This window comes from Sorex araneus, chromosome 5 (assembly GCF_027595985.1).
Source record: "Sorex araneus isolate mSorAra2 chromosome 5, mSorAra2.pri, whole genome shotgun sequence".
Taxonomy (NCBI): domain Eukaryota; kingdom Metazoa; phylum Chordata; class Mammalia; order Eulipotyphla; family Soricidae; genus Sorex; species Sorex araneus.
Window position 1 is genome coordinate 16,736,356 of NC_073306.1, and position 20,957 is coordinate 16,757,312.

At 48.3% G+C, this 20,957-nt stretch overlaps 1 protein-coding gene across 3 annotated transcripts in view; it reads right to left on the reverse strand.

Moving 5' to 3' along the window:
- FGGY (FGGY carbohydrate kinase domain containing) overlaps window positions 1-20,957 on the reverse strand; it is a 459,128-nt gene that overhangs the window by 216,856 nt on the left and 221,315 nt on the right. For all 3 annotated transcript variants that reach the window (XM_004607300.2, XM_055140354.1, XM_055140355.1), the window contains one exon: window positions 7,801-7,929. In XM_004607300.2, coding sequence (XP_004607357.2) covers window positions 7,801-7,929 — 129 coding nt within the window. The remainder of the gene's footprint in view (window positions 1-7,800; window positions 7,930-20,957) is intronic.

Genomic DNA, 20,957 nt, shown 5'->3' on the forward strand with positions numbered 1-20,957 from the left:
AGCACAGTGGGTAGGGCGTTTACCTTGCACGCGGCCGACCTGGGTTCGATTCCCAGCATCCCATATGGTCTCCCCGAGCACTGCCAGGAGTAATTTCTGAGTGCAGAGCCAGGGATAACCCCTGAGCATCGCAGGGTGTGACCCAAAAAGCAAAAAAAAAAAAAAAAAAAGAATGAGCTCCTTGACTGGCTGCAGTGGCTGAGAGCTTGGGCAGAGACTCTTATGACCCACAACTTCGGCTAAGAACAGTCACCTGCACATCACAAGCACAAACCCCTTCCCCATTCTGGGTGCAGCCAGGGATTCCCGGAAGGGTCCCTGTTCTATCTGCTCAGTCATGGACACCGCTTTTCTCCTTCAGACTCGTCACAGGGCTCTATCTGCCCTTTGAGTCCCCTCCATTCCTTACAGCGCCTGCCTCGTTGGATTCACCTTCTCCTTCTTGTTGGACACATTCCCTCCCCCTCCCAGCTCTTGGCCCCCACTTGGGTCTGGCTCCCTTTCAACAATTCTGCCTCGGTCTAATTTGTCTACTTGGCAGTCCCATCGCACTACTGTTTCTGACTCCTGGATGCCCGGGCCCCCGTGTGCCACAGCTGTCGACTCGGAGTACCAGATGACCCCGATGGTGCACTCTCCACCAGCTTCCTGAGTCCCAGGTATTCCAGCTCAGGCTTCTTATTGGGAGGAAGCTTAGACAACTTTTCCTAAGACATCTCATCTGGTTTTAGCAATCCTTGTTTTGATCTTCTGAAATCCTCACGTTTATTATTATTTGCTGATTTATTTTGGTGGTGCTGGGGATCAAAGTTGGGCCTCACTCAGAGCTCGCCCCGTGCTCACGTCCATGAGCTCAGCAAGCACCTTGATGTCCTAAGGTTGGACAAGGGGTTTGATGCTGGGTGGAGGACAGACAAAGGTGAACAGGACTTGGAAGAAAAGGTGAAATGGAGCAAAACGTGCCTGGGAGGGGGAATGGGTCCTTTATTCAGAGGGTGGAGGGAATTCTTCACAGAGTCTCCACAATGGAACCAACTCTGAACTGAGTCACAATGAACTGAGACATGGATGGGGGAGTGGGGAGGTCTACGCTGGGAGGAGCCAGAGTGTAAAGCTGAGGAGAAGAGAATGGCTGAGCGGTGGAAAGAAGGGCCAGTGTTTCTCCTGGATGGAGGGGTGAGAGGGGGAGGGAGAGAGAGAGAGAGAGGGTGGGAGAGGGAGAGAGTGAGAGAAAGAGATAGAGGGAGAGAGAGGGAGAGAAAGGGAGAGAGAGGGACAGAGGGAGAGAGAGGGAGAGAAAGGGAGAGAGAGGGAGAGAGAGGGAGAAAAAGGGAGAGAGAGGGACAGAGGGAGAGAGAGGGAGAGAAAGGGAGAGAGAGGAACAGAGGGAGAGAGGGAGAAAGGGAGAGAGGAAGAGAGAGGAAGGGAGAGACAGGGAGAGAGCAAGGGGGAGAGAGAGAAGAGGGAGAGAGAAGGGGAGGGAGAGAGGAAGAGAGAGGGAGAGATAGGGAGAGAGCAAGGGGGAGAGAGAGAAGAGGGAGAGGGGGGAGAGAGAGGGAGAAGCAGAAACACAGAGGGAAGGAGGGATTACTTTGTTCTTGTTTGACAAGTTTCACTTCTGCTTTCTTATCCGACAGCTGTTCTATGGAGAATTTGCAAAACACTTGTTGGGTGTTTGGCTTCTGCAGAAATTACCTGGATTGCTAAAGGGAACACTCTCCTTAGATGAGTTTTGGTAGAGCAGTGCTTCCCAAGGTCAGGGCGGAAAAAGCTTTGTTGTAAGGACTGCCCTGTGTATTGCAGGTGGATTAAGCAGAATCCCCCCTGGACCCCTCCCACCACAAGTGAATACCAGCCCTTCTATGCTCTGTCTCCAAGCACAGCCAAAGGGCCCCTAAAGAGTGTGCTTATGCTGGGGGGAGGGTGTCGGAAAATCACTGCTGGTTGAGAACCACTGGTCAAGAGAGAAATGGCTTGGGGTCTGAGTCAAGTTCAAAACACACCATGATGTCACTTAAGGTCAGTGTGTCTGGTACTGCTCCTGCTTCACCTGATTCATGTGGAGAATGGGGAACAAGGTCAAGTTTGCAGGATTTCATGAAGAGCAAGAGACTAAGTAAGTGCAGTACAGCCTGCGCATTCGCCGCACAGAAAGCCAGTCAGGATGGTCCTAAGCATAGCAGGAGCAGTGAGACGAGCAGACAGCCCCGGCACTGTCTTTATCACCATGTTCTCATTCTTATCAGGAATGAAGCCTTGCGGGAGTTTCAACATAACAAAATATAAATACAATTATACTTTACCGAGAACCAAAAATAAGGCAAGAAATACAATAATTACATTATCAGAAATTACTTCTAGGAATTTTTATAACTCTTCATTTCTCGATTTGGGGGACCATTTGATGCTTTCCCCATGGGCCTTCATGCCTGGAAGATGTAACTGTAATTATTTATTTAGTATTTGTTTCCTCTGTGAGAGTACAAATTCTAGAAGCCCCGCTGTCCTTCAGCTTCTCATTCCCACAATCAAGTAGTAAAATGGATCAACAATACATATTCCATATGTATTGACCATCTTTAAAAACTTGTTTCTTGCTCAAAAGACATTCTAAAAATTCAATCTCCAACAGATTGGTCATGCAGGTGGTACTCAGGGTGTATTTCTGGCTTCTGCTCCGTGGTCACAACTGGAATCGCTTGGGGCGATGATGTGTGGTCTCGGGGATTGAACCAGGGTTGGTCTTGCACAGGTCAAGCCCCCTACCCGCTGTACTATCTCCAGGCACATACTGGGCAATATTTCCATAGACATCACTCTCCATTGAATACAAGTGATTGGAAGTGTGAGCTCTGGAATCAGATGACGTGGGCTGTCTGCAATCCCTTGCAAGGTCAGGTAGTATCATTTGATAAACAAAACCATAGTAAGCATAAAGCTTCTTCGGGAATCAGTGTTGTTTCAAAATCCCTGATAACTGGGAGACAAAAAACAAACAACCAAACAACCAAAAAAAACACCTGCTAAGTTTTTTAGCTTACTGGCACAAGCTATATTTTTCTAAAAAGAAGGCATGAACAAGGTCCTTCTTGAGAGACTAGCCAAATGAATTATTCAACTACTAGAAACAAATGAAAGAAAGAAATGAAAAAAATCCTTATTTTGGATCTAAGTTGTCTTTGCAACTCAGGTGAGCAACTGAAACTAGCTAAATACCTCGCTCAGATGAGCCATTTTAGCCAACAACACCAACTATATGGAGCCGTGAACTCATATTAAATCTAGGCACGCGGCCTGCTAAGGGGATAAAATCCCCAAGGATGACAGTTCCCAGACATCTAGGAGTAGATCAGGCAATGCTTGAACCAGACTACTTTTGCTTCCTGAAGACTGAGCCAGGTTAGACCTTCTGAGGAAGGCCAATCACCCCCCATGAAGGGAGGGTCCTTGTACCCACAACTGCCATCTCTGTCCCTCAGTCATTCGCTCAAAAGTTGTCTCATGATGGATCTGTCACCTGTGGCGCCCTGTCTGGAACGGAAAGTGAAAATGGCGGGGTGCTTTCTCCCGGGCAGTTTTTCCAAGCTAGTAAATGACACAGTCTGCACACGCCAGACCCATCTGTACGGGAACGGAGGCAGGAAGGATCGCTGGTGGTGCAAGGAGGAGGCTGTGCTGACGTCAGCAGGGAGCAGTCCGGGAAGCACTCCCAGAAGAGATGGTACCAGATCTAAGATCGGACGGATAAGCGGGGCTTTGTCGAGAGATAAGAGCAACCCCGGGAGGGGGCCTTGAGACCGAAATCAGGCTGCCAATGCCTTGAAGGGCAACGGGGCTTGGGGAGCCAGGGAAAGGCCTGGAACAAAGCTGACACTATTTTTACAAGCTAGAAAAATAGCAGCAGAGGCAGTGGCGGCGGCACCGGCAGCAGCAGGAGCCCTGGCCAGAACCACCCCCACAAAGAGCAAACAAAGCTACTCCTATCTGCTGGCTGTCTGCTGCAGAACGCACTAACCAGCACCTTCAGAACAAACTGTTCCTTTTATCTTGGATGATTTGATTCCCGCAAGGTTCTTCCTCCTCTTTTTCCAGAACTGGGGAAAAAAAATTTTTTTTTTAAAAGCCTGAGTCAAGTTTCACTTGCTTCTTTGATCTCTTTCCTGCTGTCCCAGGCTTCCCTGGAGGATGAGGGTTCTGTGGGGGTTGGGGTGGGGGTTAGGGGGGTTGATGCTAAGCCGGGTGGTCAGAATGGGGGGAGGGGGGGTCTTAGATAATAACCAGTGCCAGGTGAGCCCGAGGAGGGGCTGGAACGGCCAGGCGAGGCCTGGATGGCCTCCGACTCAGATCCCCGTCGAAGGGGGCACAGACCTTCTCAGCCTCCTGCATAGAGATCAGGCCACCGCTCAAGGTCCGCACAACCCGGAAGCAGCCAGTGGCGCATTCTGTCACAGGGCAGCTGGGAAAGGGACACGGGGGTAAGTGCTGGGAAGGAAAATGAAGTCCAGAAGCCGAAACTTCCTCACTACACAGCAACTCCCAGGGAAGGGAGTGACCGTGGAAAAGACCGTCCCGGAGAAATAACACTGAGAATGTTCCTCCTCCCAGATGGCGGAGCAAGAAGATCACAGAGAGCGAATGGAGCTTAGAATGAGCCACTTGGCAGGTGCTGGACCCCCGGTCAAGGCCTCACTTCACTCGGTTCACCTTTACATCGGTGGCAGTTGCTGTTCTGTTTGCACAAAAGACAACACCGGGGCCCAGGTGCAGAGGGGGGAGACTAGGAATCTAAACCCACATCTTCAGACTCTGAGCCTGCAGCCTTATTCCCACACCGCGGCATGCCTCAGGCCACGACTAGGAAAGCACCAGCACACAGACCCAGGGAGAACCAGCACCTCCGGTCCAGCTTCTGTCGTCTCGAGGGTGCTTTGTGCACCTCTGTGAATCCCCCGGGGGGATTAGACCAATGCTTTCGGGCTTGCGAGCACTCTGTGCAAATCTTTAGGACCTATAGGCTGGGAGGCATGAAGGAGTTTTTCATTTCTTTTAATTAATTAATTTATTGCTCTTTGGGTCACACCCGGCAATGCACAGAGGTTACTCCTGGCTCTGCACTCAGGAATTACTCCTGGCAGTGCTCAGGAGAACATATGGGATGCTGGGAATTGAACCCAGGTCGGCCGCATGCAAGGCAAAGGCTCTACCCACTGTGCTATCGCTCCAGCCCAGGAGGAGTTTTATAAACTTGAGTTAAAAACCATGATGGCCAGGATAAGAGACATTTGCACCGTATCTCTTCTCTTTTCTGGACTTGCCAGTCTCTCCTTCCCTTAGCCTTAGTAGTGGAGAAGAGGAGGGAAACAAAGTATATGAAGGTCTATGAAGGAATAAGCTGGGTCAGATGGGCTCAGTGAGCCTTTGCCATATTCCAGTTGCTAAGCATCCCTTCCCTGAACCTTCCGGTCATCGCGAACTAGAAGCACAGGTTCCATTAAGAATCCCAGGTACCAGGTGAGAGAGTGAAATGGCACCAACGTCCAGCTATAAAATAAACAAGTCACAGGAACATGACACATAGTGTGTCCGTGGCTAGAGTTCAGGGGATGCTACAAGCCAAAGAACCCAAGGTCCTGCTCAAATTCTATCTTTCCACTTGAAAAAAAAAAAAGATTTACTTTTGGAAAAACATGAGGACCTCTCATTAACTTAAAAGCATCTGAATTTTAAAGGGAACAGAAGGTCTCAGCCAAGGCTTCCCAAAGTAGGATTTCTGTTACCCGATCATTTCTAAGTGAAGGAAAGAGGGCCATTCTGCAGCCTGCTTGCCAAGCAGTGCACACGGCCCTCTGCTCGCCGTAAGGACCAGGCGCTCTGAAGCAAGTCACGACCTCTGCTGCAATCCCTTGTCCAGGGTACAAGGTGAGCTTGGGTTCGTCCCTCAGGGACGTCTAGGGAATGGACAAGGAGACCAGAATGCCTCGGAATCCCCAGGGGTACAGCCCTCTGATTTTCCACACGGGGCGATCCAGGCCTTCAGCCCCAGGTATAACTCATGAAACCTGACAGCAAAGGTTCATGCCCCAGCCAGGAAGCCGCACGCCCCAATAGCCAGGGGATGGGACACTCCAGGTCTCTCTCCGGCACATGCTCTCCCCATGCTTATTCGTGAATCCAGAATCCTGGCACTGCCATCCAAAGCACACGTGGCCCACACCTGCCTGTCATAAGGAATCTAAGACTCAGCCAGGCCCCATGGGTAACGGGCCAATTGTTAGTCCCGGGCACCGTGTGAGATCCTGAACACAGAAGGGTGTATAAGACAGTCCTGGGCAGGGATGGCGGAGAACCAGGGTGCTCTGCGAGTCCACGGCCTAGCTTGAAGAATTTGATGGTGTCCAAGGGAGCGCTGCCCTTCACTATACAGGTTTCCGACATTTCACCTCATTCCCACCTTACTGCAACTTTCTTCATTTAATCAATTTATTGATCTCCTATGAGACCCAGACATAGGGCTCAGTAAGGGGATGTCACATGAGCGTGAGGGTGACCTCCAGACAACCTGAGAAGCTAGTGGACAGTATCCTGGGCAAACTAAGCCAGTACACCAGCAACTACAGCACAATGCAGTCAATTCTTCAATGGGGGCTGGTAAAAATTCTAATAAGAAGTACAACGTAGAGACTCTCTTAATAAATATGAATCTTTCATGAAAAGCTCCAAAGAGGGGAAAACACCATATAATAATGGGGTTCCTAGGGTTAAAATAAGTCAACTGCAGGCACTGAAGACCACTTACTCTGGACAAAGAAATGTGTGTGAGAATGTAGGTAAAAAGGAACAGAGAAGTAGAAAAGGACAAAGTTTCAGGAATAAAATTCAGTGTCAGAGAATAATCTGAAAGGGTTCTCTCACCTACCTGCAATATAAAGTATGGGCAAGAGAAGCCTTCCAAGTGTTTTTGACTTGAATCAAGAGGAAGAGTCTCATTTTTATCCTGACTCTACACATACACGCACAAGCATAAAAAAAACTGACATTACATCCCACACATTAGTGTTTACCTTTACCAGGTAACATGCACCCTGGGATTTTCTATTCTGATTGATTCTATTTTAAAAATTCAATGACCATGGCCTACTGAATAGATCCAGTGAAGCAGGAACTAGAATTTTTGTAAGCACTGCTAGAATGAAAGGTTAAAGCAGAGGAGGGAGATACTGAAATGAAGGAAAGAAAGAACCACTGCACTTTAGCATTTCTGTCTCATTGCATGTTTGTCCATTAAAAATTGGGACCTGAGTTGGATTTTGTTTCAAATTCACTGTCCTCTAATGCCAGATCTAAAGAATTCAATGGTCCTTGACGAGTGCCTATATCAACGCTTGATGCCAGGATTGTGAGAGTTTAAGGCAATGAGATGGAGATCAAACTCAGGTTATCAGCTATAGGATCAGATCAAACTGAAAGAAAACCAATTCCACAGAAGGATTTTGGAGTCCCCTTAGAAATAAAGAGTAGAGGTAAGGATCCTACTAACACCCACGCTGGCAGGAAGTTCATGTGTGTTTCCTGAATGTTTGGTAAACAGAGAACTAACCAGTTATTCAGATCATTTTTTTTTCTACTGTGGAAAATTAATAACACCATAATTAAGTTCTATAATTAAGGAAATGTTCTACAATTATATCCTGAATCACCAGCCCTGGAGCTTGGCTTTTAAAAACAAGGAAAACGGTGTCTTGGGTGCTGGGGAACCTTCCCCTGGAGCCCCACACCGGTGCTGGGGGCGGAGAAGGTTACCTAGTCCTCCCGCGTGTGCATCGATCAGGGAGGTTGCCACGGCAAGGCCAGCGGGAAGGCCAAGGTCTTTTGCAGCTTCTGCTGTGAGCCCATTTCCAAGAGAAGTTCCTGGAGTCAGCACTTGGTTTCCTGGGTAGACAGGAGGAAAACAAACAGCTGTCAATGTGAAACACACAAAAGCAAACACCGTGTTTTCTTAAGAAAACCTCTCTGCTCCCCAGCTCGCTTCTGCCCTTTCTCAACGTCACAAAGACAGAACCCATGTGGCCGCAGAGCGTCCCCGCGCTCATCTGGCGACTCAGGTGCAATGTCCTCAGCCGTGTGGGTCCTGCTCTGGGGTGCTAAACAAAGCCGGGCGCTCAAAGGCAGCTTTCAGACGGCAGAAAGATTCCATTCATGGGAAATTCCAAAAGATGTAAACATAGAGGCTGCTGGAGGACTGTTAAAACGGTCTGTTTCTAACCCAGCAGTGCCGCACCGAGCGCGCGCGCACACACACACACACACACACACACACACACACACACACACACACACACACACACACACACACACCCAAACGCATGCACGCACACACACCTACATGAACATATATTCCAAAGGACGGTGAGAGAAAAATAATTATCTGTGCAGTTGCTTTCCACCCAGTGACATGGGAGGAAAAGATTATGCTCCGATCGAGAATTTCTTAAACGAGTTTCAGTTAGGAATAAAGAGTTCACTTGAAGCCTTGTAAACTTCCCAAGGCTGTGCCTTGCATAACCATCAAGCACAAGCGGAACGGTGTTCTTTCGAGTTGCGCAACGCGGCGACCCTGATATTTCAAGTGACCTTGAATTCCTGCAGTCAGTCAGGCCTTCAGTTAAGAATGTATCGATCTCCACGCTTTGCGTGGGTGTCTGGGTCCTGTCAAACGCAGCCCTGGCCTCCAGCCTAGTTAGTGAGCTGAGATCAGGACACAGAGAGCCACGGAAGTGAAAATGGAGTGAAGGGATCCATCTGCTTGCAGGTGCTTAGGACCCAAGGGTTGAGTCCTCCCTCTCTGCCTGTGGGCCCGCCATGGAATTGACAGTGTTTCTAAATGGCAAGAACAGGAGCAAGGGGCCCCACTGTACACTTAGGTCCTGTAGAGCTATAAGGTTCTTAAATTTGGACCGTGGGCTCAGCAATTTGCTCCAAGCAAAGGTACATGCTGGGCTGGAGTGATAGCACAGCGGGTAGGGCATTTGCCTTGCACACAGCTGAACCAGGTTCAATTCCTCTGTCCCTCTCGGAGAGCCTGGCAAGTTACCGAGAGTATCCCACTCACACGGCAGGGCCTGGTAAGCTACCCGTGGCGTATTCGATATGCCAAAAACAGGAACAAGTCTCACAATGGAGATGCTACTGGTGCCCACTTGAGCGAATCGATAAGCAATGGGGTGACAGTGATACAGTGAAGGCACCTGCCACTTTTTAATCGTCCCATGGGGGCTTCTAAATCTGTGAAGGTAAGAGTGAAGGGTGGAGGTTGAGGAAAGCAAGGGTGGGCTAGAGTGACAGTGCAGTGGCCAGGGAGCTTGCTTTGCACACTGTCACCCCTGGTTTGATTCTGACACTGCATATGGTTCCAAGCCCTGCCAGCAGTAATCCCTCCTTGCAGAACCAGGAGTAAACTTTAAGCACTGCTAGATGTGGCCCAACCCGCCCTCCATCCCCGGCTCCAAACAGGAAGGCAGGGGTGATGTTTCAAGCAGTGGTCTCTAAAATCTTAATTACTTTCAGTCTCAACTTAAAAGTTGATCTTTAGGGAACAGGCAATAATTCCACAGTCTTGAGTGCACGCTCTGATGTGGAAGGTAGGGGCTCGATCCTGGATACTACAGGGCTCCCTGAGCACTGCAGAGAACAGCCCCTGAGCACTGAGACTTGTAGCTCAAAATTAAAACAAACAAACGAAAAAACTGACCTCCAATTTGTTACCAAAACACGGAAGTATGTCTGGAACAACTTGGGTGTACAAACAAATCATATTCAATGTTAGTTTAAGAAATCTGCTCATATACTAACAATGAAAATTTAGTCTCTGAGTTGAGATCACTCAGTGAACAATACACAGCAGATGCCAAGATTTTAAGAGGAAAATAAACTTAAACCATCTAAAAAATTTCTACATCAATTACACATTGAAACAATATACTTACCAATAAGCAGAAAAGCTAATAAAATTCATTTCACCAATTTCTTTTAATTACTTTTAATTTCTTTAAAAAAAAAACAACATGACTACTGAAAATTTCTATTTCTGTATGTGACTCAAAGGTTTCTGTTGGATACACTGCCTTTTGGGTAAGGCTAAGACACTGTGGTCATGAGCCAGGAGTAACCCCTGAGTGCAGAGCCAGGAGTAAGCCTTGAGCACTGCCATAGGTGCCCAGCTTTCTCCCCCCACCCCCAATGATACCGCAGAGAGGGGCAGCAGAAAGATAGCCAAAGATAAGATATCCAAATCTCTGTCCACTGGACAACGCAGACCAGTAGAAACCTAAAGCAGGACAGAGCCCTTAGCTGTGGGCGGGCTGGCCTCTGGACAGCCTCTAAATCACGTCACCTTATAATACGCAGCATGGAACAGCAATCCTGCTGGGGCGAGTGTTAAAAACTTGCACTTTTCTCATGGTTTCCTCCCTCTGTGACCTATTCTTTCCCTACTGAACAGAGGGATGAGAAAAGTTCGGTTGACGGGGAAATCCATTTTTCCTAGTCACAATGACACTTGCCCCACTCCAACACCAAAACCCGGGCTCTGGCTTTATCATCAGGCATTTAGATGATGCTACTGTTTGGTTTTCTCGGGGAGGGGGTGGCTTACTCACGCTCTGTGCTCAGAAATCATTTCTGGTGCACTTGAGGTGTCATAGTGGGTGCCGAGGATGAAACCTGGTCAGTCGTGTGCAAGTCAAGTGTCCTACCTGCTGCACTATTGCTCCAGCTCTATAATGCTATTTAAAACAACAACAACAACAACTACAACAACTTAAATGGTGCGGTGAAAAGAAAAATTTTCACATGCACATACCAAAGCTATGCATGTTTGAAACAAAGCACCACTTGAACATCAAACTCACTAATGGAGATTTTCTTTCAAAGGCTCATTTGACCTGCTCGGGATGGGAGAGGTGTGCTGAAAGTAGACTACAGACTGAAAGTGAGGCCACTTAATGCCTGCATTGCAGACCACCACACCCTAAAGGAGAGAGAAAGAGACAGAGTAAAAGGGAATGCGCCTGCCACAGAGGCGGGGGAGAGGGGAGATGGGGCAGGGAGGAATACTGGGAACATTGGTGGTGGAGAATGGGCACTGGTGGAGGGATGGGTACTCGATCATTGTATGACTGAAAAGTAGGCACGAAAGTTTGTAAGTCTGTAACTGTACCTCATGGTGATTCATTAGCACTGTAGCACTGTTGTCCCATTGTTCATCGATTTGCTTGAGCGAGCACCAGTAACGTCTCCATTGTGAGACTTGTTGTTACTGTTTTTGGCATATCGAATACGCCAGGGGTAGCTTGCCAGGCTCTGCTGTGTGGGCGCAATATGCGGTAGCTTGCCAGGCTCTCCAAGAGGGACGGAGTAATCAAACCCGGGTCGGCTGCATGAAAGGTGAACGCCCTACCGCTGTGCTATCGCTCCAGCCCAATAAATAAATAAATAAATAAATAAATAACAGGCTCATTTTCACAGGAATGTGGAAACGGGGCAGTCAGTTACACCCTTCTCCCCTCTTTCTGCTAAGAGCAAGGGTGTGTGGCTTTTCAGTCACAAGCTTGGGGACCTAAGAAGCATGAGGAGGATGAGCTAAGTCCTTCTGGGCTCCTGGCTGGTAAGGGCAGAGAGAGCTGCAACCCGGGACAGTTGAGTTCACTCCAGGGGACACTGGAAGACCACACAGCGGTTTCTCAACTCAGGTGGCAACTGGAGCGAGCACCAAGAAACAAGGGCTGAGAATATAAATTTCTTATTTATATAAAATATAAATATAAATGGGACGGGGCACACACAGTCACGCAGACCAGGGCTTCCGGCTGAATTACAAAGCCTGCTGTCAGGCTCTGCCTGGGCGGGCAGGAAGCCCTGGGTGAGGTGGGTGGGCCTTCGCCCCCTTTAAAGATGGGCAGCAGAGTAGTTGAGGATAGCGGGGCTCAGGGAGAGCAGAGGGGAAGCCACTTCACTAATTCAAGAGCAGAGATGAGGACGGGGACTGTCCCGGCCTCGCGGTGCAGTGCTCTGGGCACGAGCTGAGCTGCAGACACCCAAGCTGTGATGGAGTCGGACATGGGGGGCATCCTTCGGGTGCCTGGAGGTCGGGAGCATGGAAGATGTGGAGATATTGTCACCTGGGTCGCCAGATGTGCTGCCCATTGAGGGCAGTCCCCGGAACAGGCAGCCACCAGCTGCCACCTCCTTCAGGCCATCCTGTGACCCCGTGTCATAGAAGCCGAGTCCTCAATCATCCCAGAGCACTGCTGGGGAATCAAGGCAAGGGGCTGTATTATCTCCCAGCTGCACTCCCTTACCATTGCTCTCGCAGATGGCAGCTGCTAAAAAAACATTCTCTGCCCCCAACGCTGGCTGTCTCAACATCTGCTCCCAGAGCACCTAATGGTGTGCAGTGAGCCAGGCCTGCCCAGCCCCATGGTGTAGGAATGAAAATAAATACGCAACCAGATTAACCTCCTCCCTTTGTAGCCCAACAAGAGCCTCCAGGAACTGACTGTCTGGGCTCCACGGGAAGCAGCATTGTGGTGCTAGACAGCTAAAGGCAATAGTGTGGCATAAAAGAAGAAAATAGAAGGTGGGGATCTCTGATCACCCCCCTTCTGGACCGCCCTCCCCCTCCCCCCATGCCATGTAATCACACTTTGAGTTTATCAGACAGACCCACGCCCAGGGTTACAGTGGGCACTAGGAGAGGCAGGCAAACTCCTAGGCATCGTGACAACTTTTTCTGAAATACCCATCCTTTGGCTATTATTTCAATAGAAATTCAAATTAATCCTAGCACTGGGTTTTCCCTGGGCTGGAGTGATAGCACAGCTGTAGGGCTTTCGCCTTTCACGTGGCCGACCCGTGTTCGATTCCTCCGCCCCTCTCGGAGAGCCCGGCAAGCTACCGAGAGTATCGCGCCCGCACGACAGAGCCTGGCAAGCTCCCCGTGGTGTATTGGATATGCCAAAAACAGTAACAATAAGTCTCACAATGAGAGACGTTACTGGTGCCCACTGGAACAAATCGATGAGCAACGGGATTGGGTTTTCCCAGAAGGCGTCAAGGTTCTGTAGTCCTCACATCTATGTTTTTTTTCCCTGTCTTTGTTCTGCTACTCTCTCGCACACATGAACAACTAGTAGAATAACAGGGAAGGAAAGAGAGCCCCTTCCCGCCCCCAAGTACTCTGCGTGCTCTGAGCCAACAGCGAAGGCAAAGAGAGAGAGAGAGCGGCTCCTGTCACCTCCAAGGCCACACAGTGACCTGGGCCAAGCGCGGCTGTCACTGCCGAGAACCCCGTCCTGCACCAAGAAGGCACATGTGTCGCTCTCAGAACACTGCAGAGGGACGATCAGGTTGGCTCAGGAAGCCAATCAGGCAGGTGACCGTGGAGCCTGATGTGCAAGGACGCGGGCACTGCGATACTCAATGCTTTGGGTAAACGGAAGCCCGAAGAGCAGGAAGTGGGTTGGCTGTGGGGAGCACCAGGGGCGCAGAGTGCGGGGGGCGCTGAGCACCCAGGATGGAGCGTGAGCTCAGGGGGTGAGCACGCGTCCTGACAGCTCTTGACACTCTTTCCTTAGGATGAAGGTGCCACGTAAAGAAAGGCTAGCATGGCAAACGGTTCTTAATCTTTGAAACAATCAAGTCGGATGAATGTACAGGCTGTAATATGTCAGGTAATCTGACTTCATTTAAAGATTTAAAAGACTCACCACAGAGAAGGTGGATGAACCAACTGTGAACATACATTTGTATTTGTATGTGTGTGGTGGGAGTGTGGGGGCGTGCAGGTGGTAGGGGAGTAAGTTTTCCTTGCATGGAAAAAATACAGATCTTATCCTTGTTCCTTTTACTCCTTCCGTCTCCTTTCCTTCTCTCTACTTTTTCTTCTTCCTTCCCTCTTTTCCCTCCCTTCCCTTCCCTTCCCTTCGCTTCCCTTCCCTTCCCTTCCCTTCCCTTCCCTTCCCTTCCCTTCCCTTCCCTCCCCTTCCTCCATCCCTCCCTTCCTTCCTCCCTCCTTCCCTCCATCCCTCCCTTCCTTCCTCCTTCCCTTCCTCTCTCCCTTCTCCTTCCTTCCTCCCTTCCTTCCTCCCTTCCTTCTTCCCTCCCTCCCTCCCTCCCGTCCCTCCCTTCCTTCCTTCCTTCCTTCCTTCCTTCCTTCCTTCCTTCCTTCCTTCCTTCCTTCCTTCCTTCCTTCCTTCCTTCCATCCTTCCTTCCTCCCTCCCTCCCTCCCTCCCACCCTCTCTCTCTCTTCTTGCCACACCCAGCAGTACTGGGCTCTGGAGACCATATATGGTGCTAGGATCAAACCCAGGTAGGTTGAATGCAAAAGAAGCACTTTATCCCCTCTACTACTATCTCTCTGGCCCCAAATGATTGTTTTCCTTTCTGGCTTTTACTAATACGTAAAGTTCTGTTTCTTGTGTTATTATCTTTCAAAGGTGTATTCCCTTTTAAATCTGGTTAGAATAAATATCAGGCACATCTACTTGGTACAATCCCATCGCCATGAAAGTAAGGAGGAAGAAATGAGGAATCTGGAAGGAAGCCCAAGATTAAATTAGATGGCAGGATACAGAATAGTTTTCAGAATCTGATCCAATTGTGATTTTTGTTAAAACATACTAAAGAGAAAGCCAGCTGATATACTTTCAGAAATACCCTAAGAAATACCCCCAAATGTTATAATTGGGACTAGGGTCCATATTAGTGTACTTGTGACCCTCTGTGTGTCTTTTTTCTCCTATTTTTTCTTTTTTTTGGTCTTTAGGTCATACCCAGCAGTCTTCAGGATTTATTCCTGTCTCTGTACTCTGGGACCACTCCTGGTGTTGCTCAGGGGACCCTGTGCGGTGCCAGGGTTCAACCAGGGTCATTTGTGAGCAAGGCAAGTGTTTTAATTCCTTTTCTATCTCCCGCCTCCTCGCCGTGTATCTCCTCTCCCATGAGTTTGCATTCCATTTCAAACTAGTTCAAACAGAAATAAAAGCAAGGGGGAATTAAGGAGAATGCTGCATACCTTTTCCAAACCCTGTTCCCCAACCGAAGGCAGGAAAGACCTTGGGAGAATTTGCTCAGTCTCCTGGTTCTGCTGCCTCTGTCCCTGTGCTTACACGCTCACCTGGGGGGTCTACGAGAGCAAGGACTCTGAGGGCGCCTGGGCTCATGTCCACCGTTTCCCACAGAGACAGACAGAGGCAGTTGTGAGTGGTCATAAGCCAGAGCTTACAATTATCTGGTGGTTGTAACCCGCCTCACAAGCGGGGCTACTATTACACCCAATCTTCCCCCACCAGTTTTTCAATTATCTATGACTAATGAGCACTTTGGGAACAGTTTCAGACACACACATAATCCTCTTTCCTGACGTCAGCAGCAGAAATTAATGACTGTGGATTGCTGGAGACAGAAAATGCATTATAATGGTCAAGGGACCGGTTACCCTCTCTAGGAAGGGGGTGGGGTGGGGCGGGGCGCTGTATTAACTGGAAGGTTCAGTGTTTCTTTGTGTTCCTACAAACAAGGCCGTGAAATCCAGAGGGGGGAGTTGGCGCAAGACCACGGGATTGTCAGAGAGATCTGCGCGTGGGTGGCAGGAGCCCCTGGCCCCTCTGTGCTTGGCACTGGAGCTCAAGTGCTCCCTGCTTGGATCTGCCAAGGTCAACAAAGTAGCCAGACTGGGTTGGACCATACTAAGGGCTGCCTTCCCCCCAGCCCCTGCTAGCAGAGAATCCTCGAGTTGATTTAGACAATGAAACTACCTGTGTAGTAGGATGGAGGAACCAAAGCAAGAATGTCCAACATCCCAATAAAACACTGATGTTACCTTAAGTACTTGTGTGTGTGTGTGTATGTGTGTGTGTGTTAGGGGAGGGGTGTTATATGAGTTTGGTGTTTCCCAAAGGCACGTTATGTACTAGATGGATTTAAAGGTCTGAACCGAACATGATGGCCATTCAATACTTGCACTGCAGACCACAACACCCTAAAGGATAGAGAGAGTAGAAGGGAATGAGCCTGCCACAGAGGCGAGGCGGGGCGTGGGATGGGGGGATGGGAGGGATACTGGGAACAATGGTGGTGGAGAATGGGTACTGGTGGGGGGATGGGTACTCAACTCGATCACTGTAAGACTGAAACGTAAGCATGAACGTTTGTAAGTCTGTAACTGTACCTCACGGTGATTCATTAAAAAATTAAAAAAACTTGAAAAATAATAATGAAGGTCTGAAGAGCTGTTCAGACTCTGGTGGGCTGCCAAAGATAGGCAAGAGAAGAACAGATCCTCACTTAGCAAAACAACAGTCTTGTACGATGGCTGCCAGTGGACTATAGATACTTATAAAAAATTATTTATTTATTTATTTAAAAAAAATTTTTTTAGAGAATCACTGTGATGTACAGTGACAAACTTATGAACATTTGTGTTTGCATTTCACTCATACTGTGATCGTTCACCCATCCCTCCACCAGTGCCCATTCACCTCCACCAATGATCCCAGTATCCCTCTCACCACCCCCACCCCATCCCAGACGACCCCACTCTGAGTCTTGGCAGGGCATTCCCCTTTGTTCTCTCTCCTTTTGGGTGTTGTACTTTGCAATAGAGGTACTGAGTGGCCTTCATGTTCGGTCTAGGACTACAAGATACTTTCAAAAGAACTGACAGAATGAGCCATACACGCAACCTAAACGCCCCTCTTGAGCTAAGTTCCCAAGAAACTCTCTAGACCTCGAGCCGCAACTGAGACCAGACTGAGTGAAAAACGATCTGGCAATTCTTGCTCCTAAATGCGATGTTCACAACAATTTACACCATCAGAGAAACTGATGGAACATGGGAGCCTGGCACGCTCAGTTACTTGAAACAGATGTTAAAAAGACACAGTCTGAAAAAAAAAATCTTGTAACTTCCCTCCTTAAAATAACTAACTCATTGGAAGTTAAATTCCACTTTGAATTGTGGATTAAATGCAAGTGTTTTCCTTCTCTGTTCAGAGACCTGTGCCAAGATGAACACAGTTTAAAGAAGATCAATAAGGTTTCTGGCCTCAGAGAGCTTCAATTCAACACTTTGCCATTCTCAGCTAGGTGCTTCTATGGTTTTATCTTTTGCAGATTTTACTATATTTACCCTTAAATACTGAATTATACTAGGTATTTAATAAAGTCATCATAGATTTCATTTATCTGTAGTACTAGGTAATGAACCCAGGGCATCACACATAGGATAGATGCTAGACCATTGAGTCTTAAGTCCCTGCCCCTTAAATTCAATTTTGAGTGACCTTTTCTACTATGTTTTATGTTTTTCCCCTGTGTTTACTCTACCCCATTTCTCTGCTAGATAGAAAAGTAGTCAAAGAAATTTTATTTAAGTCAGTATTCTTTCCCGGACTGGAGTGATAGCGCAACGAGTAGGGCATTTGCCTTGCATGCAGCCGACCGAGGTTTGATTCCTCTGTTCCTTTTGGAGAGCCCGACAAGCTGCCGAGAGTATCCCTGCCCGCACGCAAGGCAGAGCCTGACAAGCTACCCATGGTGTATTCGATATGCCGAAAACAGTAACAAGTCTCACAATGGAGAAGTTACTGGAGCCCACTCAAGCAAATCAATGAACAACGAGACAATAGTGCTACAGCGCTATGTTCTTTTCCATCTCCCAGCACCAACAGTGATTCTAGACTATAAATTCTCAGTGCTGTTCATTAAATGGGTCTTAAAGGTTTTTTTTTTTTTTTAAAAAGGTAAGTCCATAAAGACCTATGAGTTTGAGGATCAGAGAGATAGTACAAGGGTGAAAGCACTTGCCTTGCACATGATCAGCCTCAGTTTGCATCTCCACACTGAATATGGTCCCCTTATTGCTGCCAAGAGTGACCCTTGAGCACAAAGCCTGGGGCAAGCCCGAAAGCATGGCCAGACGTGGCCCCAAACCAACAACCGAAATGTTCATAGGGCACATCGTTTCAGTAAGATGCAGGAAAAAAAGATCTCTCACATACATACCCCCCCACAGACAAGGCGTAGGATGCTGAAGATGACTTGCGAGAACAAAGAAAGGAGGACTGGATTAAGTTTAACTGCTGAAAGCTGCTGAGATGGTACCATGCTTCCTACTACAGCCCCGTCATCTTGCTAATGCAGGTGCCATGCAGCATGACCCCCCTGTGACTACGGAGTGGTTGCTCAGCGAGCCCCACCCTTGCATCAGGACCAATGATGGCAGAACCCGTGCGTATGAGAGAGGCAGGCTGGTGGTTCAAACATATGAGGCTCATGTTCGAATCCCTCTGAGGATTATGGAGAGCAGAGTGAGGTCACTGAGTTTGTTCAAAGTTCCTTATGTGCTGACTTCAGTACCCGAGTTTCAGTCTAGGATTTTCAGATTCCAAAGTCTAGAACCTTATTATCATACTATGCCGATGATGATGACAATCATATCATCACCATGCTGATGATAATGATTTTTGGTTTGGGTACACAACCAGTTGTAATCTGAGGCTACTGCCAGCTCTGTGCTCAGGGGTACTCCTGGCACTGCCAGCAACTGAACGCGGATGGGCAGCATGGAAGCCTTAAACCCTGTGCTATCTCCTGACCCCTTCCATGGAAATTGGAGTGGGCAGGTGATGTATCCGGGAGGATGCTTTCAGGTGCACGCTGAGTGCCAGGGAAGGTCATTTCGTTTGGTGAAGTCTTCCCTGGTGGTTCATTTCCGGAACAAAACTGTAAGAGCCATGAATTCCCAGCATGCCGCAGGCTCAGACTCCATCCTCTCCTAGGAAGGGTCCAGACACAGAGACAGTGGACTTCGAAAAACCCTTCAAGACTATCAACTTTCATGCACTTGTCTCATAGGAGATAAATTCAGAGAACGAGCCTTCCTGGGGTTTCTCAACGGTGACAAGAGAGGGCTGACTGGATACCGGGCTCCCCTTCTCCACGGCCCTGCTGGCACCAGTGTCTTCCTTTGCCACTCGCAGCATCTGCAGCAGGAAGGGCCCCTCAGTCAGAGTGGCGAGCCCGAGGGAGAGAGAGCTAGCAAACCCCAGGGAACCCAGCAGAGCAAGTGGCACAGCGGCACTATTCAGGGCAAACAGGCCAGCTTTTAAAAATTTTTTTTCTTCTTGAAATCATCCACTTTGACACCCACACTGACCTAGTTCTCTAGATAATTGCCAGTACCCTATTTTGTTCTCACCTCGCCTCAGGCCACCTCCTGAAAGCCTTTCCTGGGTGGATCATAATTAATTACTCTTTCCTCCGTGATTCCTCAACGGGCTTCTTGGAATGACATCACTCTGCCATACAAAAATGACTTTTCTTTTCTTGGGCCTGATTTTTTTATTTTTATTTTTTTTGGATGAGCATCACCTTGTGGGCAGAGTTCTTTCAGATGATTCCAGAGAGGCAGGTGTGTCTGCAGAACGCTCCCGACTTCTGTTGGGTACAGGTGGGGGAATCGAGGCTGAGGCTTGAGGCAGTGGTTAATTCCCCTGCCAGAGTTCTCTCATCTGTGAAAAGGTTCTAAGAAGGCTATTTTTCTCCCAGACTGGTTATTAAGGATAAAGCAAGCTGATGAAAATAAAGTAATTTAGGCTTCTGTCTGCCACATGGCAAGTGCCAGAGAGATAAATGTAGGATCTTATTGGGCTATTAGGACTGCGTTCCTGGGGTATTGGGTACTGCCTAGTACTTCTTTCTCGCTGAGCTGATAAAACGTGGGGAGAGATCCTTGATGTCACAGCAAGTGAAGAAATATGGCTCTGGGGTCGTGAGAGTCAACTGCAGAAACTGTGAGAGCTGCTAAAATATTCACAGCAATGGAATCCAGTTTCCTGGCACCTCCTCACCCTACCCCTTCCCCCCCCCCCCACCAAAGTGTCTCCCTGTGGTCCTGTCTCCAAAGCACGTCTTCAGAGTGAAATGTTTTACAAGTGCAGAAGGTATACTCTTAGGAGTTATTTTAAGGACCAAATGCTTGTTTCAAAAGGAAAATTAATGCTTTTCTGCTAAACCCTTGACTGTCAAGATGACCAATGCTTTCAAGATCCAGGCAAGCAGTTCTGTCAAACAAATATGAAAACAGTCCCGCTCACGTCTAGAGAAAAGCAGATTTGGAAATACATCAAGATAGGTGAGCTATTCCTGAACTGAGACAGGGCCATTGGTGTTCTCCATTTTGTTCTGTCATAGTCCTGTTTCTTAAAGGAAAAAAAAAATCTCATGACAAGAACTGGGGCTGAAAACACCCATCTCCATTTTTCTCATAGTCCACTGGCTCAGTACAATAATCCCGAACACTGGGCTAATTTGACAGAACATTTTATTGCTAAGAAGAGAGGAAAGAAAAGCTCTTAGTCAGGGTGGGAGTCTCCTAAGTAATACTCATGAGTCCAGCGGCCACTCCCCAAGAATTCTCAGCCAACTGGGCTAGTGATTGGATGCAAAGCCCAGGGATGTGATTCTGATCATGCCCTGAGGTGGTACTGGAATACCCAGGCCACCCCGCTGGGCTAGAAAGTTCCAGGGCCACACCTGGTGGCGCTGGGAACTGAAACTGATCAGGTGCATGCCTAGCTACTCCCCTATCTCCTGGGCCCAGGAAGGAGATTTTAAATTAAAGGGCATTTAGAAGAAACCACTGGCATTTTCTTTCCGACCTTCTTTTCTTTTCCTTCCTTTGATTATTTTCTTCAAATTTATTTAATTACCATGAAATACCACGTTACAAAATCATTCATGATTGAATTCCAGGTATACAAAATCCCAATCCCAATCCCTACACTAGTGTCCCATTCTCTCTACCAGTGTCCCTGGTTTCCTCCCACCCCCCAGCCTGGCCTCTGTAGCAGGCGTTTTTCCCTTTTTCTTTTTTCCATTAAGGCTTAATGTGCAATAC